A 27,541-nucleotide genomic window follows, 5' to 3' on the forward strand; every position below is an offset into this window, starting at 1 on the left:
TTCATCTGCTGTGTGTTTTTCTGTCTTCTCATTTTGCTTATCTTACTGTGTTTGGGGTCTCCTTTTTGCAGGCTGCAGGTTTGTAGTTCCTGTTGTTTTTGGTGTCTGTCTCCAGTGGCTAAGGTTGGTTCAGTGGGTTGTGTAGGCTTCCTGGTGGAGGGGACTAGTGCCTGTGTTCTGGTGGATGAGGCTGGATCTTGTCTTTCTGGTGGGCAGGTTCACGTCTGGTAGTGTGTTTTGGGGTGTCTGTGGACTTATTATGATTTTGTGCAGCCTCTCTGCTAATGGGTGGTGTTGTGTTCCTGTCTTGCTAGTTGTTTGGCATAGGGTGTCCAGCACTGTAGCTTGCTGGTCATTGAGTGAAGCTGTGTGCTGGTGTTGAGATGGAGATCTCTGGGAGATTTTCACTGTTTGATATTATGTGGAGCTGGGAGGTCTCTTGTGGACCAGTGTCCTGAAGTTGTCTCTCCCACCTCAGAGGCACAGCACTGACTCCTGGCTGCAGCACCAAGAGCCTTTCATCCACACAGCTCAGATAAAAGGGAGAAAAAGTGGAAAGAAAGAAAGAGGATAAAATAAAATAGAGTAAGATAAAATAAAATACAGTTATTAAAATAAAAAATAATTATTATGAAATAAAAATTTTTAAGTAAAAACAAAAAAAAAAAAAACAAAAAACGGATGGATAGAACCCTAGGACAAATGGTGAAAGCAAAGCTATACAGACAAAATCTCACACAGAAGCATACACATACACAGTCACAAAAAGAGAAAAAGAGGAAAAAATAATATATCTTTGCTCCCAAAGTCCACCTCCTCAATTTGGGATGATTCATTGCCTATTCAGTTATTCCACAGATGCAGGGTACATCAAGTTGATTGTGGAGATTTAATTCGCTGCTCCTGAGGCTGCTGGGAGAGATTTCCCTTTCTCTTCTTTGTTCGCACAGCTCCCGGGGCTCAGCTTTGGATTTGTCCCTGCCTCTGCGTGTAGGTCACCGGAGGGCGTCTGTTCTCCGCTCAGACAGGACGGGGTTAAAGGAGCAGCTGACTCGCGGGCTCTGGCTCACTCAGGCCGGGGGAGGGAGGGGTGCAGATGCGAGGCGAGCCTGAGGCAGCAGAGGCTGGTGTGATGTTGCACCAGCCTGAGGGGCACCGTGCATTCTCCCAGGGATGTTGTCCCTGGATCCCAGGACCCTGGCAGTGGTGGGCTGCACAGGCTCCGCGGAAGGGGGGCATGGATAGTGACCTGTGCTCGCACACAGGCTTTTTGGTGACGGCAGCAGCAGCCTTAGCGTCTCATGCCCGTCTCTGGGGTCCGCGCTGGTAGCCGCGGCTTGCGCCCGTCTCTGGAGCTCCTTTAAGCAGCGCTCTTAACCCCCTCTCCTCGCGCACCATGAAATAAAGAGGGAAGAAAAAGTCTTTTGCCTGTTTGGCAGGTCCAGACTTTTCCCCGGACTCCCTCCCGGCTAGCCGTGGTGCACTAAACCCTGCAGGCTGTGTTCACTCCGCCAACCCCAGTCCTCTCCCTGTGCTCCAACCGAAGCCTGAGCCTCAGCTCCCAGCCCCCGCCCGCCCCGGCGGGTGAGCAGACAAGCCTCTCGGGCTGTTGAATGCCGGTCGCACCGATCCTCTGTGCGGGAATCTCCCCGCTTTGCCCTCCGCACCCCTATTGCTGTGCTCTCTTCCGCGGCTCCGAAGCTTCCCCCCTCCGCCACCCACATGCTCCGCCCGTGAAGGGGCTTCCTAGTGTGTGGAAACGTTTCCTCCTTCACAGCTCCCTCCCTCTGGTGCAGGTCCCATCCCTATTCTTTTGTCTCTGTTTATTCTTTTTTCTTTTGCCCTACCCAGGTACGTGGGGAGTTTCTTGCCTTTTGGGAGGTCTGAGGTCTTCTGCCAGCGTTCAGTAGGTGTTCTGTAGGAGTTGTTCCACGTGTCGATGTATTTCTGGTGTATCTGTGGGAAGGAAGGTGATTTCCGCATCTTACTCTTCGGCCATCTTCCGCCTCTCTCCCACGTATCTATTTTATATATAGTAGTTTGTATCTGTTAATCCTGTACCCCTGATTTGTCCCTCTCCCCCCACCCACTGGTAACCGAAAATTTGTTTTCTATATCTGTGAATCTGTTTCTGTTTTGTATATACATTCTTTTCCATTAATTTTTAGATTCCACATATAAGTGATATCACATAGTATTTGTCTTTCTTTGTCTGACTTATTTCACTAAGTATAATATTCTGTAGGTTCATCCACATTGCTGCAAATGGCAATATTTCATTCTTTTTATGGCTGAGTAATATTCCATTGTGTATATATCTATATCTATGTCTATATCTATATCTATATCTATATCTATCTATATATATATACACACACACACACACACACACACACCACATCATCTTAATCCCATCATCTATTGATGGGAACTTGGGTAGCTTCCATGTCTTGGCTGTTGTAAATAGTGCTGCTATGAACATTGGGGTGCATGTGTCATTTCAAATAAGTGTTTTCATTTTTTATGGATATATACCCAGGAGTGGAACTGCTGGATCATATGGTAGTTCTATTTTTAGTTTTTTAAGGGACCTCCATACTGTTTTCCACAGTAGCTGCACCAGTTTACATTCCCACCAACATTGCATGATGGGTCCCTATTTTTATTTTTAATATGCATGCCTGGTTGTTCTTCAAAACGACTGCATCAATTTATAGCTCCACCCATAGTGTAAAAAGGTGTTTATCACTGTTTTCCTATTGTTGGATTTTCTTGTTATTGTTTTAATTTGCATTTCCCTTATAGCCAGTGAGATCGAGCATAATTTCATAGGTGCAATGGTCATTTTTAGATCTCCTGTGACTTGCCTGTTTAGGTCCTTTGTCCATTCATCTGTTGTGTTACTTGTAATTTTCTTACAGATTCATAGGAGTTTATTTTATATTCTGAGCATTAATCCTTTGCTGTTGGATTGCAAATATTTTTTCATAGTCTGTTCCTTATTTTAGAACTGTTTATGATGTCTTTTCATGTACAGAAAATTTTAAATATGATAGAATCAAAATGATCATTCTTGTCCATTGTTGCTTTTGCTTTTGGTATCTTTTTAAAGAAGACCTTCCCTACCCCTAGGGACATAACTACACTATGCTAAATTTTCTTTTACTTTGTTACAAGATTTTTTTTTAATATATGGTTCCATTTCTGAACTCTTTGTTCTCATTCCAGTGATGTTTGTTTTTCCTGTTTCATTAACCACACTGCTTAGTTATAAAGTGACTTATTTAGAAGCTATTCACACTGTAAAGTTTAACACTGTGGGAAAGGCAAGATGGGTCAGATGGGTCAGATTGTCCTTTGTGCCTTTGTTCTTCTGGTCCTCAGGGGAATCACTGACAAAGAGAGAGGGTTGTCTGTTGCAGCTACAGAGCATTAAGTTGCTAAATTCCTCAACCTCACCTCTCCTGCTTTCATTTTAGCTTTGACAGGAAGAGCACCCCATCAAGAGTGGCTATGAAATGTTGGCATCTGGGTTAGAACTTCGAATGCATTTATCCAGAAAAGCCCTGTTATGCATGGTATTTAGGATAGATTGTTGATCCTATATTAAATGCACATTCTGATATAAGTAGATTTTTGTGAGTGGCTTGACAATCCAAACTTTCATTACAACAGCACTCTCAGAAAATAAATCCAAGTTGCAAAAACAGATGTGACTCTTTGGATATGTTTCTTAGCACTAAAATCCGCTTACAACATTCCTAAGATACAAGCATAAGCAGAGACTGTGCACTATAAAGGCAAAATCAGTAGAAATAGTCCCGGACCCTAGAAATCTTTTTATTTTACAGCTGGCAAAAGGTAAAATAATAAAGCAAAAAAATTTTAATGAACCAGAATTTTTATCCTAAAAATGAACACCTTAACAAATGGAGTAGAGTCACTACTACTTAGGAGCCCTCACTTTCCTCTCTCCCCCAACCCTCCTTTCCCCATAATTTTCTAGGGGCAGTATTTTTTATCTTTGTGTCCCTAGAATCTAGTTCAGTAACTTGCACATAGTAGAGTCCCCCCCAAAATACATGTTTAGATAAATAATTACATTATTAAATTCAAGAAAAAGTCATATAACTTTATTTTATTGGCCTTTTCTCTCTTTGTTTTGTTGACCTAACTCAGTGACCCATTTTATTTACCAGGCTTGACTCCAGGTGACTTTTAATTATTTCCAAAATCTCCTCTCAAAAAATTAAGATTTTGTATTTTTCTAGATCTTCAAAAATGTACTGTAGATTCTAGGGCAGGGGTCCTTGTCCATTTTCATGACATGGACACATCTGGTATGTTGGGGAAGCCTAGGGATCCCTTCTCAGAAAAATGTTTAAAATTACATAAAATAAAATATATAGAATTTTAAAAAATTATACTGAATAACAGATATCAAACTATTTTAAAGAACAAATTTGCAATATTAATATGCAAGGCTTTTTTGCTAATGCACTACTAATCTTTGTGATCTATAATTGTAAGTTTTTTCCCAAATAAATTTGAAGAAAATGGCTTTCATTACAGCACTGTAACCATCTAGGTTTTTTTAGAATCTTTTAAAGTACATCATTTATTCCAATCTTTTGTACACAGAAGACCTTCTGTAACTTTTGTGAGAGGTAATCACAACATTAATAATGTGTGGATATTAAAATGTCAAACAGAGCCAAACTGGACTTCTGTGAAATTCTAGATCTTTCAGATGATCTAGAATTGTTTTGCTGATCTTTCAAACACCTGCTAAAATTCTGCTCCCAGTGCACCAAGGCGAGGGGTGAACCAAGCACCCAGCCACATCACATATTCTCTCTCTGTGTCTTTCGGCGTCTGCAAGAGCTGGTCTAAAAGTGCAGTTCTGAAACATGAAAACTGCTAAGCACTTCATCAGATTTCTGCTTCATAAAACATAAAAGTCACAGTGGTTTTGGAAAAAAAGAAAAAAGGTCTGAGAAGCTAATAGGACTTGAAAGCCCTTAACTGAAATGTTGGTAGCACAGGCTCAAGGCACAGAATTACTCATCTGTACAAGAGTGTGTTCCAAAACAGCCCCGCTATGCACCCAGCAGTCACCACACACAGTCCTATCAGCTATCTCGAGATGGAGCCTAAGTCAACCAAAACTTAACATTTCCCTCCAGAACATTCTAGAGAGCTGTGTTTTTAAATGAATGTAAGTTACTCTTCACTGTTTGAGCCAATACTCCTTCTTTTTCAAGAAAGTGGAATTCTACTGTTACAAGAGTCAGCTGGGTGTTTGTTGTAATATATCTTCAGGTAGCTCCTAGATTTTCAGCCCTTAGATTCTTTGAAGGCCCAGTTGAGTCCTCAGTGACTCAATGAGGAGCCTCACAGTTTGGACGCAGGTGGCTGGCTTGCGTTCGACAGACTCTAGTATCTTACACTCCCCGTGAATTCAAGGAATCCTGGATAACCTGCAATTCACTAATTAATTCTTCCTATGAACACTTCTTGAACACCTGATGTGTACTTGGGCATATCACAGTGAATGAGACACAGCCTCTGCCTTTAAGTGCATCACAGCTAATCTTAGTCCCTATCACAGCTCAGTGCAAATGCCAATTGCCAAGCCTGAAGTCCGACCCTTAAATGGCCACCAGAGTCCTAACATAACACAACTAAGATGTGTTAGCTGTGTTAATAGAAGGTGAAGGAAGGAGGAGGCAGTTGTAGGAAAAAGTTCCTAAACAAAGTGTGTTGTGCAATACAAAGGGCTGTACTTGAGCTGATTCTAAAAGTTTTGGTTTTCATATTACTAAGAGGATGTATTTGTATTTCTCATTAGCCCAATTGAAAAAAATAGCAACAGGAAGTTTCCCTTGACTTGAGTGAATGTTTGAAACCTGTTTATATTGTAATATAAATATACAAATTTATATTATATAACATATTATTATTTAGAGAAGTAATGGAGTGTTTCACGTCTTGATTTGGGGCCACTCAGAGGATCAACAGTTATTATAACACTGATCCCAAATTCCAGGGTAGGGGAGGAGTGGGGGGAGAATATGTATATTTCAATACCTTACAAAAATAAATATTTGCCAGCTGCTCTTTTAGAAGAAAACTAGAGGTGATGCCAAACGAAACAAATAATAGTAAAGGGTGGCAACCCTTATGCTACTGAGAATCACCATTCTAGACAGTGAGAAGACCCTGAATCTAGCTAAAATCACAAAGAAAAAAATTGTCCAGCAGCTGAGCTCATTTCCAAAATTGAAAGTCTACTAGCTTGATGTGTGGAACGAGCGTTTTCCTCCAGAGTTGGAGAGACCTGGATTTGAATCCCACCTTTGCCTTGTACCCAGTCAGTGGCCTTAGGGAAATTATTGGGCTGGCCAAAAAGTTCATTTGGGTTTGTCCGTAGCCCAAACGAACTTTTTGGCCAACCCACTGTTTAACCTGTGTTTCAGTTTCCTCACCTGTAAAATGCGTCTAAAAATACCTATCTCTTAGGATTGTTGTAAAGATTCAGTGAAGTGAATAAAGTTCTTGGCACCAAGTAGGTATATGGAAAATGGTAGTGCCCCTCCCCACCATTTACCATAGCATGCAGGAGGTGGGGAGGGTTGTTTTGTTTTGTTTTGTTTTTTCTAGCAGTGTGTTGGGGAGGGGTGGTTGTTGTTTTAAGAGAATAACTCTTAAAGCCTAGAAGCTATATTTAGGAGACAAGGATTAACAGTGCATAATGACAGTTTAATTCACAATTTCACACTGAATTCTCATATTGCTAAATCTGTATCTCTGCATATAGTGATTGCCATCTACCTCATTTGGAGCGCTCATCAAGAATTCTAACAGGTTTCAATTGAACAGTTGGTAACGATGATCGTATCAGACAAGTTCATTTTCTATAAAGAAGTCATGTTCTGTCTTTCTTCTGTGAATGATTTTAGAAAGCAAAGCCAAATTTTACAAAAGCAAAAAATTCAATCAAGAGCAGTAAGAAGTCACTCAGTCATTTAATAAGCCTTTGCTTAGCATCCACAATGTGCCTGGCACTGTTCTAGGCTCCAGGGATTCAGACAGGCAGACAAGGGCCCTGCCTTCTTGGAGCTTAACACCTCAGTGACTTCAAAATTGTCTCCAATGTCTTTAACCCTGGATACAGGTGGCACTTCATAAGGAAGCCAGTGATTCTGAAGCACACGGGACTCAGCACTGGGAATAATCCTTGCACAGTAAAAAAGAATCTGATTCCTTGGAGTCCACATGTCTAATTCCAGTGGGTCAAATTAAAAAATGAAGAGGACCCATTGAAATGCTTTGAGCTATTCTGAACCCAAAGTAACATTCAGCTGTTGGAATAAGAACAAGACATTCCACTGTTTTTAGACCAGCATTCTTTTCCATATGAAACCAATTTCTTGAAATATCCTTAAGAGTATCTGGAGGCTCAGTGTTATGTGACACTTGAAACTTGAAAGCAGACCATAATGTAATGGTTTAGAATATGGAACTGGTCAAGGGGGGTTAACATTCTAATCTCACAGCCCCACAAACATCACACCCTAGATTCAGCTCAATCATAGACTTGTAAACTTCCCTAGGGCTTAGCTTCCTCTTCCACAAAATGGGAAGGACAGTGGCACCTGTCAGAGTTGGCCAACTGCTATAGCAAACAATTCAAAATCTCAGTGACCTGACATAATAAAAGCTTAATATTCCTGCTTGCTTCATAGCCCAGTGCTGGTTGATGAGGTGACCCTGTCCTACCTCATCAGTCAGGGTCCTGAGTTGATTAATCACATGATTCCAGCACATTCTTGAGCCTTGTCCTCCTCCACATTCCGTTGTCAGGTGAGGAGAAGAAAATATGTCAACGACAACATAGGTTTTTTTTTCTAGACAGACCTTGGAGGGGTAGGGGCTTCCATCCTTCCATCCTTTCTGTCCACACTGCAATGTTCAGGACTCACTCTCGTGGCTACATGTATCTGCTGGGAGGCTGGGGAGTGTAGACTGACTATGCGCCCTGGAGGGAGAGGAAGTAGAGTTTGGTGAGCACATAGTGGACTTCACCACAATGCTAAATCCAAAAAGCTGTTTGGAGGATTAAGTGAGATGATATACATAAGAACTCATAAAGATCTCTAGATCAATACATATTAATTCTGGAATAATATTAGTTCTGCACTCCTAGCTAGGCTGAGGCCCATCTTCTCCACTCAGCTCATCTTGGATGAGCAGAGAAGGGCAAGGCAGTGACATTATCTTTATGTTACCTGCAGAGACAGCTCCAAAAAGAGAAAGCTACCTACGTCCTCTGCTCCCTTTACCAGGCATCTTAATCTAGAACCATTTTAGATACATTTCATATTATTGAGAGCCATCGTCAAGGAGAAGAGGCCATCTTTTCATAGTACACTCCCAAATAATACTGGTTCTTTTTGACAAATGTTTCCCAGAAAAGCTTATCTTATTATTAAAAGATGCCTATAGTGTGTGACCTAAGCTCTGAAAGAAGGTGGGATTCACCAGAATTGACTCATCCAGATCTGTTCTCCAAGCTGCCACAGAGTGATTTCTTCTAAACAATGTAAATCAGATCATGTCAACATCTGCTTAAAATCCCCCACTGTCTTTCTATTGAGTTTAGAATAAAATCCAAAGGCCTTATGCAGGGTATTCCCCATCCCACGCCCCCAGGATCAGCCCTGCCTCTCTCCAACCTCATCTCACATCTTTCTACTCCTCTCCCTATTCATTCATTCTTTCATTCATTCATTCAACAGCTGTTTATTTAGCCTTGGTTCAGTTCCTGGGGATACCGTAGTAAAATAGACAGGCCTACGGACCCAGCCACTCCGCGGCATGTGGGATCTTCCCGGACTGGGGCACGAACTCTCAACCACTTTATAGCATTCAACAATCTGGAAAATCCTTTTGATTGTTTGCATGCATTTATTTATTATCTGTCTTCCTCTACCACAGTGTAATTCCCACGAGGACAGGATCTTATTTATCTTATTCACTGTAGTGTCCTTAACACCTGTTTGCCTGGCACCAAGTAGAAGCCAAATAAGTATCTGTTGAATGAATGGCTCAAGGAACGAATGAACTGACAGGCGGCAACCAGCACATCTGGTGATGCCCTCAGGCCTGAGGAGAAAGTGTGTTCCGTTTTCCTTCCTGATATCCTGTGCTCATCTGTGTCCCTCTGATTGTGGTTTTGTAGGGAATGACACCACTCCACTGGGCAACTTTCCACAACCGGCCTCAACACACCCAAATGCTGCTGAAGAAGGGGGCAGACCCCACCCTTGTGGATAAAGACTTTAAAACGGCTCTCCACTGGGCTGTGCAGGTGAGAAGTTAGCCAGTGGGCTTGTCTCAAATATAAATGGTGTAAAGCAATGTTAACAATTCTGAGTATATCAGACCTGAAAGATGGAATTTTCAAAGGTACAGTCCCAGCATTGATATGGACTTTATATGTACAACAGAGCAAGTAAGATACATGCTGCCCTCTTCCCTTCATTCATATCCAGAGCAGCAACAGCAAACCTGTCACTTTGGAGGATTTGGGTGCATCAGTTGCTGAGAAGAAATCCTGCCAAGGTAAAGAGGGGGAGGAGTTACAGAATATCACCCACCTCGGCTGTTACACACACACACACACACACACACACACACACACACACACACACACACACACACACACACACACACACCTCTCACTCTCTCTTTCTGCATCTCAATGATTGCTGCTGGCTCACAGTGTACCAGGATAACCCTTCCAAGAATTATTAGGAAAGTCCCTTCAAAGTCTTTGGACCATGACTGTCTTCTTCCTTCCAAATCCTCTGAAGCAGAGTAATTCCAGGTGACCCTGAACAGTGGTACTCTGACCAATGAAAATTGTGGCTCATAATCCTACCTCACTATCCCAAAAGGGAGTCTGTATCAGTACACATGGCCAGAGAAATCAGAAATCTACAGTCCAAGGCGGGGAAAACTGGGACTTCCCGGTGGTCCAGTGGTTAAGACTCCACCTTCCAATGCAGGGGGTACAGGTTTGATCCCTGGTCTGGGGTTCCACATGCTGTGCGGTGCAGTGCAGCCAAAAATTTTAAAAAAACACAAAACCCAAAGAGGGGAAAACTGAGACTAAGGTGAAAGAATGACCATAGCTAACATTTATTGAAGTGTCTTCTAAGGAAATCATTCAAAGGGAATGATTAACTAAGAGTTATCTGTTCTGTCCTTGAGAGGAGAGCGATACTATGCATCCTTTCAACAAACTTGCTAGCCCATTCTGTCTCTTCATGCCTAACCTAGACATCCCCACTGTTTATTTCTATCAGCCCAATAAGGGCACCCTTGCGGAACTGCCGCCAGGATCCCTGTGATTCTGCACGCCCTGATGGTGGTTTCACTCAGGTGTTTTTACATGCCACACACAGCAGAGAAGGGCACCTGGCACTTTCAGGGTTGGCATGTGTGCCTGAGATAAGGGCAAAACAGAAGTGATTTGGAAACTACTCTGTTTTTGTTCCTACAAATTTGGCTTCAGTTACCCTGTAGCAGGGCCAGCCCTGCAAAGCTGTGAAGTGAACAAAGCATGTTTTTGTCATCCTCACCTGCCCTTAGCACCCTCCTCCATACTTTCAGTATCTAATCAGCTGCCCTCGTGCCAGTCCCTGCCCAGAGCCCAGTCCTCTGGCTGGTCAGGGGTCACCATTGGAGCAGTGGCCCCAGGGCAGCCTGGCTGGGCAGCCAAGATGTATCCCACATGTGTTGGCTCTCAGCTAAGGTGAGAGTGGTATCAGAATCAAGCATTTTCTGTATATTCACTCCCATCGCCCCTGTTTTCTGATTTCACAGATCTGGGATGGGGCTCATGCATGTGCATTTTGAAAATCTCCCCGGGTAATTCTGACTGATATGCCTCCTCTGCTCCACCTTCCTCTACCACAGCCCAGTTTAGAGCTGCTGCTTGGGAGATGGCTTTGCAATCGAATCATCAGCAGTGCTTGTAAAACAACAGGTTCCCAGACCCCACTCCAGACCCCTTCTGGGTTGGGCTCTTCATGGGTGGGAACCCTTGTTTTGATCCTCCAAGAGGCAATTCGGCAAAATCCAAAGAAAAATGTGCCCAAGTCAGAAGATCTGAGTTTGCATTAACAGACCTGGCTTTGTTCTGCAAAGAGTCACCTAAACCTGCTTGGCTTAACTGTAGGTGTACCTTTGGGGCATGAATGAGACCATGCGCATGACAGTGATATGTAATATTCTTTGTAACTGGAAGAGATTATCGTTTTTATGATGGCTCCCAATTTCCTCCATGAAAGCTTAGTTATCATACCCACATCTACATACTGCGTTCTTTCTCTTTACTAAATGTTATAGCTTTTAACCTGCTACATTGATTTCAGTCCTGTCTGCACATTAGAATCATCTGAAGAGCTTTTAGGCAATACTGATACCCGAGCCCCACACCCTTAGTTTTTCAGTCAGTTTGTCTGGGGTGGAGCCTGGGTGTCAGTAATTTTTAAAGTTTTCCCTTCCTCCAGGAGATTGTAATGTCCACCTGGGGTTGAAAACCGCTGTGATAAATGAATTCGTATTAATGGGTTCTAAAACCTTAGCTACTCCTACCTAAGATATTTACATTTTGACCATGATTTTATATAATAAGCATAATGCCTCACACATTTATATACTCAATAGCTTAATAAATATTTCATGAGAAAAAAAAATTTCATGAGCACCTATTCTGCATCTGGCATTGTGGGGGGAAAGATTTAGAAGACAGGTTCCTTCTAGGACCCCTACAATTTTATGTAATATTGCATGTGCTTATGTGTGAGGATGTTAGCATACAATTTTCTGAGGAAGGTGTTCACAGTTTCTTCAACTCTTCAATGAGGATCTGTAACTACCCCCCACCCTCGCCAGAAGGTTAAGAATCACACTCTGGAGGAACTGTACACCGTCTCCCTCCCTGCGGTTAGCAGTAAAATTCAGAAGTGGTGTGTTCTGCCCTTAACTATGCGAAGAAGACTGAGGGTAATTCCAAATGTCAGCTGCAACCGGGATTATACTTGCCACCGTTAGCCTTCTTCTCCATTTATAACTCAGGGCCAGCACTGTGTTCCTCATAAAGTTTTTCCACATAAATGAGTCTATTTCCCATTGTCATTAATTCCTTTCACTGAACTTCCTGCTTTTCTCTTCAACTATATGAGACCATATTTAAAGCTATAGCACTTTGAACTAATAAAGCTTCTGTATTTGACCCAGGCAACCAAAGCAGTAAAGATTTGAAACATTGGGCCCAAAAAGTAAACTAAGTTTCACTTCTGCCCCCATTTCTTGGGTCCCTTGATAGCTGGTGGTGCCCTCCTGTGGGCCCATTGCCCTTGTTCACCTCCCCCATCTGCCCAGGAGACCAGATTGCATGGCTCTCTCTGGGCTAACACTGGGCAGAACTCTGTCCCTGTCTGCATCCAGTCTCCCTTGATGGAATCTCAGCCCTTCGGGGCATGTTCTTGCCTATCTGTGATGACACTAGCTTATCAGGACTCTACACAGGTATCTCTCGGACTCATCTTCCTCTCACTCCTCAACACTGCAGAAATTTAGTCATTAATCTTTTTCTCATTCTCCTTTCCTCAGAAAGCCCATCGGTTCCTAAGCCTTCGACTATCATTCTACTCAGAATTTCCTCAGATCAAAATCCAGCCCTGACCTCTCTCTTGAACGTTAAACTCACATTTCCAGCTCTACCAGGCATCTTCCCATAACTTCCCATGGACACGTCAAACTCAGCATGTTCAAACTGAATCCATGATCTCTCCTTCCCGTCACATTCCCATCCACCCCGGTAGCCCAAGCCAAAGGCCATCATGTGGCCCATGGACACTGCTTCCTTATCATCCTTCATGTGTAATTGGTTATCAAGACCTCTGGATTCCACCTCCTCAGGCCTCACATCTCTGTGTACTCCTTTCTATCCCCACTGTATAGATCAGGGCCCCAGCAGGAAACAACCCACTCGGATGGGATTATTTGAGCATAGATTCATAAAGAGGCTATTTACACACAACAGCAGGTTGCCATTAGGGCATCTGGGAGGGCATGGGAGGGAACGGTTACTAAGACACAGCAAAAGCTGTAGCTGTAGGAAAGGGCCTAGGACTGAAACTGTAGACTTTGATGGAACGGTCAAACTGTGGCCTAGCAGGGAGGGAACTGGAGGATAAATGCCCCAATCGCTCTTTCCTCCTACATCCATCTCCCGTCAGTACCACTCACTGGCCAATCCCAACCAGAAGCCAAAGGGCAAAGGGCCCACTTGATGCAGTTCATACATGCTAAAGGATGAAAAGCAGGATGAAAAAAGATGGAGAGTTAACCGGGAAGAACAAATGGAGACAATTTAGTACACCTACCATCAGTGCCTTAGATCAAGCTTCCCCTGTCTCCCACCTGAACAGTTTCAGTATCTGTATTCCTACTTTCAGCCCTTTCCTTCTCCAATCTATTCTCACATTGCACCAAGTGCACTTTCTACAAATCACAAAGGAATGTACTAACATAACTGTTACTACAACAAAACAATTATGGTCACTGCTGGTTCTTGGCTCAAAAACCTTCACCAAGTGCCATTTTCTGGTAAAGAACAGACTCCTTGACTTGCACTTACTGCCATGAACAAGCTCTCTGCAGCCCACCCCACTCCCTGCCCTTTCCTCTTCAAGCCATATAGGCTCTACTCCAACCATACTAGAATATTAGTAATCTCCTCAGTACATCATAAAGATTCATCCTGTCTTCCCCTTGGTCATGCGCTTCCCTTTTGGTGAAATACTTCTTTCTTCTTGCACTCCCTGCATCATCCCTTCTAACTGCAGAATTTATACTTGTTCTTCCTTATTTCTCAAGGCCCAACTAAGTTCACCCTCTTTGTTGAGCTCCCTTTCAGAATTTTTCCCTCCGTCTAGCACTTCCTTACTTCTATTACTGGTGTTACAATCAGTGGGGTGCCTATGTCTCCTCTTCTAGACTGTGTGCTTAAGGGCAGTGTTCCTTACTCATCCAGATGTCTCTCAAGATCCAGAACAGATCTTCGTGAATCTTTGTGAACACCAGAAAGGTGTTCACTGAATTCAGTTCAATAAGCTTATCCATCCCAAGCCAGTGGGAATAGTGGCTTATTGGATTCTTTTTGTGAAATACCATTTTCAGCTTAATCAAAACTTCTAGGAATGCAATACCTTAGTATTTTTTTTTTTTTTTTTTTTGGCTGCATTGGGTCTTTGTTACTGCGTGTGGGCTTTCTTTAGTTGTGGCAAGCGGGGGATACTCTTCGTTGCGGTGCACAGGCTTCTCGTTGTGGTGACTTCTCTTGCTGCAGAGCACGGGATCTAGGCACATGGGCTTCAGTAGTTGTGGTGCACAGGCTCAGGAGTTGTGGCTCATGGACTCTAGAGCACAGGCTCAGTAGTTGTGGCACACGGGCTTAGTTGTTCTGCCGCGTGTGGAATCTTCCCAGACCAGGGATCGAACCTGTGTCCCCTGCATTGGCAGCTGCCTTAACCAGTGCACCACCAGGGAAGTCCACGTGCCTTAGTCCATGTGGCTTAGTATCAAGGAGTTTTTTCTAATGATAGGAATTCTAGGATAGATATGATGGCAGGTCAGTGAGAAGGGCAAGTATCTACTGCCCCTCAAATCTCACCTCTAGCTCCTTCCTGCTAAACCTAGAAAATGTGTTTATCTGGAATCTTCCTCAGCAGTACTCTTCTTTCAGTGCATTTTTCAAGGGAGGTTAGAAAGAAAAGAACTGCAGTAATATAAAACTATTTCATGTTTGTTCATTCAGTATGTGGTTATGTGGTTAAGGAAATTACACACATACACATACCCTTGGAGCTCTTGAATATAACCATCAACCCCAGTGCCTGAGACTGATTTGGTCCAGCATGGAATCCTCCTCCTTCCCGTGGTGGCCAAGATCTGTGGTCAACTGTTTGAACTGTGTCAAAATCCTGTAAGTATACTTTAAATATATTCAGAGTGCCAAAGGATAATTACAAATGTCATAGACCAGTGGATCCGGTTCATAGATGGAAGAGCCTTAGAACTGGAAAGGACCACACAAGTCATTTAGTCCAACCCCTCAGTTCACAGGTGGTGAAACTAGTGCACAGGGAGGTTATCATTACCCAAACACACCCCACGCCCACAGAAAGCCCAGAGTAAACAAAGAGAAAGTCAAATTTATGAAATCAACCCCATTACCCTGGGAGTAAAGACTGAGCTGTCTTGAAGGGTAGCCTAAGTTAAAGTGGCCTGCATGTGTCAGCTCCCCAGGGCTTGGTTGCAGAGAAGAAGGGGATGAGGTAGACAGAGAAGAGACAGGAACTCACCTAGGAGTAAACATAAGTGAGGAAAGAAGCGAAAAGAGAGTGAAAGGCGGGAGATAGTGAGAAAAAGAAAGGGAAGCTAAGAAAAGGATGAGTAAAATTCTATTTCGTTTGGCTTTGCCCATAGTTGGTAAGGCTTGTTTTTATTTATTTATTTATGCATTGTTCAGCAAATATTTATTATGAGTTACTCTTTGCTAGACTCCATTTCAGCAGAAAGATTCCCAGTCATAGGTGTGGCAAGGGCAATGCAGAGATGTCCTAGAGACTGTCACCTTGCCAGACAGCTAGAAGCAGAAGCTAGACGCTGTCTACACACTAACACAGCAGGGAAGGAGGTTTCATGGGGGGCTTTTCCATATTAATCATTAGAGCACCTGTGAAATGAAGTAGTTCAGCAGCTGAGGGTCACCATGCCTCACTGCCCCACCCCCCCATTTCTAACTTCCACTAGCTCTCCAGGAGAGTCAGCCCCAGGCTTTGGGATACAGCAGCCCCTGGAGTCAGGCCAAGCAGAAAGCCTGGGTCCAAAGGGGCTAACCATGAAGATGGTCCTGACTCCAAGCCAGGATATTGGGCCCCTTTGTCCTCTAGTTAGCCCCAAACCCTCAACTCTCAAGTGTTCACGCTATACAAACTAGTAAAACTTCCCCTCCAGCTCCATTCCAGTCTAACACATCTGGCTCCAGCTGAACTTATGGGCCAGTGTTCTCATAGCACAAAACCACCCAGCCCTTTAAAAGGGCCATGTGACCTAAACCCCTTACGTCTGCTTTGTACAGTCACTGTCATGTGACAAACAGACCCCTACCTCCAAGAGAAGGATGGAGATTGGAGTTCCCTCGCTGAAGAACCCACCATAGAATTAATGCCGCCAACACGTTAACAAATAAACAACTAGTCCTGAATCTTGCGTTAAGACTCCTTGGGAGATCACCTAGAATAAAAAGAGTCTACAATCGGGACTTCCCTGGTGGCGCAGTGGTTAAGAATTCGCCTACCAATGCAGGGGACACAGGTTCGAGCCCTGGTCCGGGAAGATCCCACCTGCCTCAGAGCAACTAAGCCCGTGCGCCACAACTACTGAGCCTGAGCTCTACAGCCTGCAAGCCACAACTACTGAGCCCGCGTGCCACAAGTACTGAAGCCCGCACGCCTAGAGCCCGTGCTCCACCGCAGTGAGAAGCCCGCTCACCGCAACAAAGAGTAGACCCTGCTCACCGCAACTAGAGAAAGCCCGTGCGCAGCAACGAAGACCCAACGCAGCCAAAAATAAATAAATAAATGAATAAGAGTCTACGATCAAGAGACTGGAATCTTGTTTTTTCTCAGTCTGCTATAGCAAAATTCCTGTACGTTAATTCAACTTCCTTCTTGGCAAGGCTTCTTGCGAATTCCCCTCCCTCATGAGGTATAAAGAGAAAATGACTAGGACTCGGTAGTTCCCAGCAGTTTTCAGAGTACGTGAAGGCACTTTATGGATTACCCATGGACAAAAAGAACAAAAATGCAGCAAAAATAAGTAAATCCACAATCTCATTTGGCCACCCAATGTAGATTTCTAGAGCTCCATAATATCTATACAATATGCTTCCCCTATTGAATGATATTCCCACCAAACAGAAACCCACTCTCCATTCTTCCTAAGGGCCCTTCTGGGCAGCATCCCATTTCTTCTCTCCTGGTGCTTCCTGGTGTCTGTGACCAAGGCTTCCCAGGCCTGGAGACTCCCTTTGACTGACACTCAGCCCATTTTGCCAAGAAGGGAATGCTGTTACCAGGAGACCACTGAGCCAGGGACTCAGCTCACAAACTAATACTCTCCAGGACTCTCTCAAATTCTTGTGAGGGTGCACCGTGGCAACCCTCCTAGGAAAGGTTTTGAAAGCACCTAATGTTGGAAGAAGGTCTCAGTTGGCAAGACGCACTTCATTGCTACTGATGTTGCTGATCCCAACAGCAGTTTTCACTTAAATTCCTCCCATGTGAACATGCAGGATCAAATAAATAGACCGTACTTTTAACTGGAGAGAAAATGGTGTAGTGGTGAAATACAAGGGCTCTGCAGACAGTCAGTCCTGGCTTTGCCACCTCTTGGCTGTGGCAGTGGCAACTTAATCCCTCTGTGCCTCCAATTTCTCCTCTACGATATGGGGATGATAAGAGTACCTACCTCATGAAGTTGTTGTCAGGAGTAAATGAGTTAGAACGTGGAAATGCAGTGCTGGGCACAGAACGTTCACTCGGTAAACATTGCTATCACCATTACTCCTGGGAGGATATTCTTACAAAGAAAAAAAAAAAGGCAATGACAATGCTGTAAGTAAGGGCCAGGTTTAGAGACAAAGGAATTGTCTGGAAGATTCAGGACAAAAGGCATTTTGGAGGAAAAGTGTAAGGGGGTGGAATTTCTTTTATCCAGAAAAGCCATGTAAGGCTCCAGCTTGCAAGGGAAATGCTGTCTGGGACTGTCTGGTCAGGAACTCAGAAGAGGCCCACTGAGATGTGTTGGGCCACAGCCTCTATCTCAGCTGGCTGCTTCCAGAATGGCTCCTTTGTGGGTCAGGCAAGGAGAGGGGAAGACAGTGTGTAAGAAGTAAGTTTTGTTTTTTCCATCTGTGCTTGACACTCCATCCCACACAGAAGGAGAACCGTGACAGAATGTTTTGCTGTTTGAATCACTGTGGCAACCTGAATTCCTTTGCTCTTCCAGGAAACCATAAACAAAATCAATTCATTGAGTGGACACTCTTTTTTGCTTCTGTTTTCCTTCTCCAATGGCTAGTGCTTCTTAAAAGGGGAGAGGGGTCTCTTGATTGTTTTAAATATACCGTATTTCAGACCTCTCAAAATATGTTTACGTAACATCAGGTGAAAGAACCTTAGAAAAGCTGATAAAGCAGGCATGAAAGCTTAGATGTGTTCACTGTAGCCACCTTTTGATGACAGGCATGCCATAGAACTAAAGTCATTGATCTGAATTATTTAAAAGTCATTGTGAGACAAAGGAAGAATGGAGGGAGAAAGAGTATGTAAGGGGGAAGGTGAGAAGGAAAAAAGGAAAAAGGTTGCAGGCAGGGCCCACTTTATGGGTGTGTGACCAGTAATGCCACAGATGCCCCACACTCAGCAGGGAGCTCTGTGCTCCGGGTATAATGCTCTGTGGCCATCTGAAAATTCTCAGTAATTCTGTCGTTGAATCTGTGTTTTGTATGTTAAGTCTAATAAGACACTGGAGCCTCAGCTCACACAGTCCCACCTCCCTGCTGCCCTGGGACAGATGCTCAGGCCCCAGCTCCTTAGTCCCCTGGCAGGGGTCTGGGCACAGACTCAGGGAGGGTCAGGATTGAGCATGTGCTGAGTTGCAAGATGGGGCCCTAGGCACCTGTGAGGGTTTGCAATCACTGTGAGAATGCCCAGCCCAAGGGAGTGTGACACTAAATAGCAAATAAAAATCGCAATGACAGGTCCAGAGAGACACCATAGAAGAAGGGAATACATTATTCCTCTGCCATGTGAGCAGGGGGCTCCACATTTCCCCTGGGCCCCATAAATTATGTAGCTGGCCCTGGTTGTAACATTTAAAACCCACTCAGCACTCTTGCTGGGGCTCAAAGTTGAGAGCTTTGAGTGCCCTGAGCCTTTGGTCCTGCAAGAGGTTGCAGAACTTGTATCAGCTGCGGTCCCCAGATACAGTGGGAGCACACTCGAGGGTTCACTGTGTAATGGTTCCCTGTGAAGCCACGCTGAGTAACGGGATATCCAGAGAGTCCTCAGTGCAAACAGGGAGAGGGGAGGGAAAGGAAGAGGAAAAGCAAAAATGAAAGGGTGCTGTTCCACAGAATTGTGCAAACTGACTCAGAGGTTCTAAAAGACAGCCCTGGGGTCAAATAAACTGGGATAATAAAGTGGGAGGAATGCCAAAAGAAATGTTACATGGGAAAATTTATTAGGAGGTGGCTGTGGAATAGCACTTGGAATGTATTAGAATTGCAGCTTTAAAAAAGTTCAACACTCTCAGCTGATTCACTTTGTTATAAAGCAGAAACTAACACACCATTGTAAAGCAATTATACTCCAATAAAGATGCTAAAAAAAAAAAAAATGTTCAACATTCTTTCTGCCCAGGACCCTGAGCCTGGCACGTGACCTGGCTCCTGGCCCCCAGAACTAGAGCGTGTCTCTGCCGTTTCTGTAACCTGCTCCTCACGCCTCCTAGAGACCTCCGTTCTTCCCTGCTGCGTGGAGATGCAGTGTCTCTATAGATTCACTGAGAAAATTAAAATGCTGATGAATTATTTGGACTGTTTTATAATCTTTACACAGATATCAGGAGAAATCTGAAAGATAAGACTTTTCCACTGTGTGAGATAAAACTAGAATTTACTGGCCATTGAGGATTTATTGTCATCTAAAATTGCAAATGCTTATGCAGTGTTTTTTGTATTTTTCAGTCCAATGAAAGGTAACATGCACAGCATTTACTTACTCATTTGTTCAAGCTGAAGAGGTGTAGGACACTCTCAAGAAAGAGCTGGTGACTTTTAAGGCTGGGACAGGTTACTAAAAAGAGTGTAGAGTAGCCTCCCTTCAAAGATAAGATAAGGGCTTCCCTGGTGGTGCAATGGTTGAGAATCTGCCTGCCGATGCAGGGGACATGGGTTCGATCCCTGGCCCTGGGAGGTCCCACATGCCACAGAGCAACTAAGCCCGTGCGCCACAACTACTGAAGCCTGTGCGCCCTAGATACCATGCTCTGCAACAAGAGGAGCCACCGCAATGAGAAGCCCGCGTACTGCACTGCAAGGAAGAGTAGCCCCCCCTCGCGGAAACTAGAGAAAGCCCATGCACGGCAATGAAGACCCACAGAGCCAAAAAAAAAAAAAAAAAAAAGATAAGATAAAAACTTATCATACACCTACACAGAAAGAAGAACCCAGTTTAGATGGTTGCCTAAAATTCCTTCCTTTTCATACTTATTTGTTTTTATTTCGTTTTATCGATTAGCTACTAAATTATGACCCACTTCTTTTCACAAAGGATTTTTGACAATTAGATTACATGCAATTTATAGCAATTTGACCATTACCAGATCATTCTGATCATCATTATGTCACTAGTCAGTACTCGTCATAGTCATTTTGTTAACATTAACATTAACTCTGCCAGCTTCTCAGGGATTAACCTCTACAGCAAGTGGGGGAAACAAAACGAATATATTTAATGAGGAAGTCATCTAGGTGGCCCACCCATTGTGCTAGCTCTGATGTCAGTCAATTACACCTGTATTTAAGTCCTCCTTAGTTCACTGATTATGGAAGACAATTTAGCTCCTACAGGAGACAAAAATCCCTGCAGTGACTTGAGACAAGTGGAAATTTGTTTGTGGGTTTGATAAAATGAATTTTATTTTTTTGTTGTTTTGAATTTTTTTGCTTTGAATTTTTATCTTAATTTGCATAGACAGGGAAGAGCACTGGATTGTACCTAATGAGCTTTCTTTGACTCTGTTTTCCAGAGTGGAAATAGAATTCTGTGTTCCATCATTCTGAGCCATCACCAGGGTCCGTCCATAATCAACTACGACGATGAGAGTGGGAAGACGTGTGTGCACATCGCCGCAGCAGCAGGTTTCAGTGACATCATCAACGAGCTGGCAAGATTCCCTGAGTGCAACCTGCAGGCTCTGGATGTGGACGACAGGTATCCATGGCAACTCAGAAATGTGGGGAACTACCAGTCATCTTTTCCAAATTTTGATCTCAAAGAAGATGTTTAAGGAGTTATCCTGTATGACTATAGCCTTACTGCCAGTAATATTTATACATGTGCTTGTGACAATAAAAGCTGCTCTATTTTAGTCAGGGCAGGAAAAATCATTGTTATGAAGAGAAACACCATGACTGTACAGTACTGTCAGACTTTCCACTTTTTGCTAACCGTTCTCAGTGTTCTCAGAAGGCCTTCTGTATATCAGCTTCCTACTATAGGCGCTTTTTGTTTTTAACAGTAAGTCTTAATTCTTTTCCTTTGTTCCTAGATTATGTCATAAAGTCAACAAGCTCTTGTTATCCAGAGAAGAGCATAATAGAGGCTTTGTGTTCAGAACTAGATGTGACCTTATCAGGGTTCTGCTTTGGGTTTCTTCAGTAATTAAAGATGTATTTGCATAGAAAAGGAAGCTGAGTCCAGAAAGGTAAAGAGACTTGCCTCAGAGGTATTTAGCAACTAACTGAAAACTTGTACCCTTGACTTCTAAACAGAGCTTTTTACCTACATGCCCTTCATCCATAATCAACTATTAGAACTTTTCAATTACTATGTGTATCTAACCTTTCTTTCAGTTAGGCATAGACTCAATGGAAATATAAGAATAATATAACAACAAATAAGACTATTGAAAATGAGTATAAGGCTTGTACACTACGTATAGTTTTGTTTACCTTTTTCTATTGAAGTGCAAATCTAGCCACCTACTTATCATGATTTTAGATGCCCCAAGAAGCACTTCCTACTTCCTGATATCTGAAATCCTTATAACACAGGGGGAAAAAATTCTTGGGTTCCAGTAAGTCTCAGAAGCTGGAGATGGTTAACATGATGACTTTAATTAAAATTAAGGTATAAATCATTGAAAGTATACCTTTTCCTAAGAGCAGATGTTGAACTTGAGCAGGTAAGAAAGTAATAGGACTTAGTTACATGAGGAGAAAAGGTGAATGATCCAAAAAGAGAAGAGAAGAACACATCTAGGAAAAGAGGGCTAGAAAACAGTTTGCCTACTTCAAAATACTTGTAGAACCAGCTCTGAATAGAGTATTTCCCACTTTGCATTATCACATGCTTAGCAGAGAAAATTTAGTTCCCCCAGCCTCAGGGAAGAAGGAAAAACCAAGGGCAGAAAGAAAAGGCAAAAGATTGGGTCCTACAAGGGTTCAAAGTGAAGTAAAATCTCAAGAAAGGTCTAGTTCCTGCTCCAAAGTTCAGCTCATGTGTTGCATGCACTAATCAAAACCTGCTCTTCATTTTGTTTCAGTTTCTGCATCCTGCATTGTGTAGCTGTGCCTTCACATTGAAACTGTAAGCTTGTATTAGTATAGAATTTTTCAAAATTTTCATAGGTTTAAGTACTTAACGCATTTGCAATAATTGTGACTTTGCTTTCCTTCTTTTTTTTTCCCCCCAGTGGAGAGACAGTTTTTGAGGAAAGAGAAGAAAAATAAGGCAATGATTTAAAAAAAACAAAAACGAGGATGAGGGAAAATATGGGGAAACTAGTCCTCCTAGATATTAAAACACATCATAAATCTATGACATTTAAAACACGGTGGTACTAGCCTAAGATTGATGGCACAGAACACATAACTCATAAATAGCCTGTGTAGCTTAAATGTCCCAAATTTCGTCAGTCTATGAGGTCATACTTTCCTTTAGTACCCAAGTCATTTATTTTCAGGAGGGAGAGTCTTTCATCAAACTCTCCTACTTACACATATCTGGGAATTATCTAGAGAATGTTTGCATGTTCCATAAATCGTTCCTTGGCTTCTGACACTCCAGCCAACACTGCATTCTTGTACCCATCATCTCCTGCCCTTCAGAGACCACCTCATCGCCCACTGCTTGTCTCTGATGAATTTCTTCTGAATCATGGGCCCTGATTCTCCAGCTCCTCACTGTGATAGCTGAGCCCAGTCTGCTATGTTTGTAGGACTATCCTGAAGCTTAGAGATAAGAAAGGAGCTACAGCTTAGATAACCTGAAATTGGATGCTACATATTGCCCACGAAGGCTCTATGTGTATTAGTTAGAAGTTATCTATGCTTCTCCTGTTTCTCTGCAAAATAATATTTTTCCCTGTGTCCTTCTGGACTACTTCTTCCATGTTGATGGCCAGAAGAATTAAAACAGTCACTCTTAGCAATTGTTGTAAAGGAGTATTTCACAATGCTCCAGAGAGAATTGTCACGTGTTGGTAAACCTGACTCCATTGATATCCAGCCCTCCATCTACTGAATTTATGGGCAATATATTCTCTAAGCAGGAAGGCATAATATGGCTGATGCCTCATCTTGTTTCATAATAAATATTGTTTGGAGTCCTCACTCACACAGAATGGAATGAATCATATCTGCTACATGTTCAAATAGGCAGTGTGATTGATGACTGTGTTGAAAAAATATACGCTCCTATTAAGGGTTCTCAAATTTCTGCCCATATCATAACATGAGGAAAAGGATGCTTGATTGACAGAGGACACGATTTACCATGGGGACTGTGGTCGCACTGTGGACATGGCTACTCTCCGAATACTAAGACCCAAGCCCCTTCACAGATGCCCGGCCCGCAGGCTGCCTCCATGTCTGAGAGACCTCTTGGCTCTCCCAGGGGTGGCCTTCTGCCAGCGGTCAAGCCCCAGAGTAAAGCCAAGAAGAGGCCTTCCATGCCCTCCTTTCCTGCCTCAGGACTGATCCTTTCCCAGAGTGACTGACAGGAAGAGTAGCCACTCTCTTCACGGGAAACCCCATTCACAGGCATGTCCTCTTTCACTGTGCCCCTCCTTAGCCTCCCAGGGTCCCACTGCCCAGGCACACCACACAGACATCCCCCACCACCCATTTCCCAGCATCTCTGCAAGGAAGCAAGGTTCGGGTCCCCTTTGCTCTTGGGTCCAGTGGTCCTTCATGTTCTTATCACCTTCTTGTCCCATCTGCCTTGATAGTTCTTTCTACAGCTGGGGAGCTAATTTACTCCAAATCTGCTCTCAGTTCTGGGCTTGGCTTTTGGAAACAGAAAGACACTGACTATTTCTCTTATCCACCCTGCTATATCCCTCCCCTGAGGTTGAGCATAAAATCAACCATATCCTTAAATGAGGAAAGAGGAAGGGTAGAAAAGTACATATATAGGTCAGGATCTCAAAATATGATCCCACTGCACTAATAAATGGTGTTGAGAAAAGTTGGCTATGTAACTGGAAAAATGGTCAGACTGGCTCCAGGCCTCACCACACCTATCAAAATACACATACAGACACACGTGCAGTTTTTTTTTTTAATCCAAATAAATCTAGAAGAAAATATTGGTTTCCTTTTTATTTACATTCAGTAAATTTACTTTTTTTTTGATGTATAGTTCTATGAATTTTAACACATGCATAGATTCATGTAACCACCACAAGCAAGATTCAAGACAATTCTGTCACCTCCAGCATCACCTCAGGTTGTCCTTTTGTAGTCAAGGCCTCCCCCATCTCTAAGCTCTGGCAACCACTGATTAGTTCTGTCTCTTGGGTTTTGCCTTTTCCAGAATGTTATATAAATGGAAATATACAGTATGTAATCTTTTGAGATTGGTTTATTTCACTTGGTAGAATGACTTGAGATTCATCTATGTTCAGTAGGCTGTTCTTTTTATTGCTGAGTAGGATTCAATTTTGTGGATGAACTATAGTTTGTCTATTCACCCATTGAAGGACATTGGGTTGTTTACAGTTTTAGGCAATTATGGATAACGCTGCTATAAACATTTGTGTATAAGTTTTTGTGTGAACATAAATTTTCATTTCTTTAGCTATATATCTAGAAGTGAGATTGCTTGGTCATATGGTAAGTATGTTTAACTTTAGAAGGAACTGACAAACTATTTTCTGGTGTGACTGTTTCCATTTTGTATTCCCACCAAAAATGTATAAAAGTTCAGGTTACCCTGAATCTTCATCAGCCTTTGGTATCACCAGGTTTGGGGGTTTTTTTTTCCAATTTTTTTTTTTAATTGAAGTATAGTTGATTTACAATGTTGTACCAATCTCTGCTGTACAGCAGTGACTCAGTTATACACACACAGACACACACACACACAGACACATACTATATATACATTCATTTTATTTTTTCTTAATTTTAGCCATTTAAATAAATATGTAGTTGTATCCCATTGTGTTTTAATTTGCATTTCTCTAATGACAAATGTTATTGAGCATGTTTTCATGTGCTTATTTACCATTTATGCATCTTCTTTGATAAAGCGTTCAGATCTTTTGCTAATTTATTTTAATTGGCGTGTGTATTTTTCTATTCAGTTTTGGAATATTTTACATATTCTGAATACAAATTCTTTGTTGAACGTGCAGTTTGCAAATATTTTCTTCCAGTCTCAGGCTTTTTTTTTTCTTCCTTAAGAAAATAATAGTTTTGCCATTTAACAAGGTTTAAATACTGATGAATATTCATCCACCTTCTGGCTGATGAAGGACTTTCTAAAACATAAAATCATGAAACAAACCAAAAATGAAGAGGTAAATAAATGTGATTATTCCTTAAAATTTTTTATGGAAAATCACTAAAAAATTAAAAGCTAAGGGCTTCCCTGGTGGCGCAGTGGTTGAGAGTCTGCCTGCCGATGCAGGGGACGCAGGTTCGTGCCCTGGTCCGGGAAGACCCCACATGCCGCGGAGCGGCTGGGCCTGTGAGCCATGGCTGCTGAGCCTGCACGTCCAGAGCCTGTGCTCCGCAACGGGAGAGGCCACAACAGTGAGAGGCCCACGTACCGCCAAAAAAAAAAAAAAAAAATTAAAAGCTAAGTAACAAATTAGAGAAAATGTTTTCATAAACATAACCTAGAAAAAAATTGATACCTTAAATATTTTAAAAACCCGTATAAATTAGTAAGAAAAACTAATAATCTAATAGAAAAATGGGCATAGGGCATTAAGAATCATTTCAGTGAAGAAACTCAAATGGCAAATAAACATATATTTCAAAAGTTCTTCCCCACTATTAATTAAAGAAATGCAGAAGAAAACAACACTGAAGTACCATGTTGCCTACCAAGTTGGCAAAAGTCTTTAAAGATGGTGATAATACAATATTGGGAAGGAGTAGGGACACAGCTAGTAGGAGGAGAGATTGAGCCAGTTTTTTTGGAACTGCACAGTTTGGCACTATGTATAAAGAGCCTTATGATTGTTCATACCCTTTGACCCACTACTTCCTCTTCTAGGAAATTCTCAGAAAGACCAAAGCAGGTGGAAGGCCACAGAATATCAGAATTAGAGGAGAGGCCCTTACACACATACACCATCATCCTGAAGCCCCATTTAATACATACCATTTCCACACTGTAAATAGCAACAAGTCTTTCCTGCCATGACCCAACTTCAAGCAGGAGCTGTTGCCAGCTAAGTAACCTGTACCATTCATGTGCTCAGACACTTATGCTGTTCCCCTGTGGTCCCCCAGGACACCTCTGCACTGGGCTGCAGCTGCAGGAAAGGCAGACTGTGTGCAGTCACTGCTGGAGCTGGGCATAGACAGCAACCTGCGAGACATCAGTGAGAGCACACCCCTGGCCTATGCCCTGTACTGCGGTCACACGGCCTGTGTCAAGCTCCTCTCCCAAGAGAGCAGGTGAGCGCACCAGGAGGCACTCATTTTTTCTTCCTTTCAAAGATTTATAAAATTGGATGAAATTGTTTAAACTGCCAAAACTAGCAGAAAATCAGCAATAACTTAATAATCGTGTTTGCCATTATCTAACATGTAATGACATGTCCTTGACGCTGTGGAGCAAAATGGTAGTAGTAAGCCTGAATCCATCAGCCTAATATTCACTGAATTCTCTTTCCTTTTTCTCCCTTTCCTCGTCCCTTTATGCCATATACTATTTATTTATTTATTTCTGGCTGCATTGAGTCTTCGTTGCTGCGCGTAGGCTTTCTGTAGTTGCAGCGAGTGGGGACTACTCTTCGTTGCGGTGCGCGGGCTTCTCACTGCGGTGGCTTCTCTTGTTGCGGAGCATGGGTTCTAGGCGCGTGGGCTTCAGTAGTTGCAGCACGCGGGCTCAGTAGTTCTGGCACGCAGGCCCTAGAGTATGCCATATACCCTTAATTGTTCTTTTGCCTAAATCAGCGTTTCTCCAACTTTTTGTTCTCAGGACCCTTTTACACTTTCAAAAATTATGGAGGACCCTAAAGAGCTTTTGTTTATGTGAGTTACACCTATCAATATTTATGGCATTAGAAATTAAAACTGAGAAACTTTTGAAAAAATATTTTGTTATTAATTTAAAGTAATAACCCATTACATTTACAAGTTAATATT

General features: G+C 42.7%; 1 protein-coding gene across 1 annotated transcript in view; it reads left to right on the plus strand.

Annotated features, from left to right (window-relative positions):
- ANKRD55 (ankyrin repeat domain 55) overlaps positions 1-27,541 on the plus strand; it is a gene marked incomplete at both ends in the record, with an annotated part of 101,120 nt that overhangs the window by 59,743 nt on the left and 13,836 nt on the right. Inside the window, 3 exons of the mRNA XM_082836799.1 lie at positions 9,245-9,373; positions 20,959-21,143; positions 26,681-26,848. Coding sequence (XP_082692925.1) covers positions 9,245-9,373; positions 20,959-21,143; positions 26,681-26,848 — 482 coding nt within the window. The remainder of the gene's footprint in view (positions 1-9,244; positions 9,374-20,958; positions 21,144-26,680; positions 26,849-27,541) is intronic.

Source organism: Leucopleurus acutus (genome assembly GCF_964270905.1).
Source record: "Leucopleurus acutus genome assembly, chromosome: 3".
In the NCBI taxonomy this organism is placed as follows: domain Eukaryota; kingdom Metazoa; phylum Chordata; class Mammalia; order Artiodactyla; family Delphinidae; genus Leucopleurus; species Leucopleurus acutus.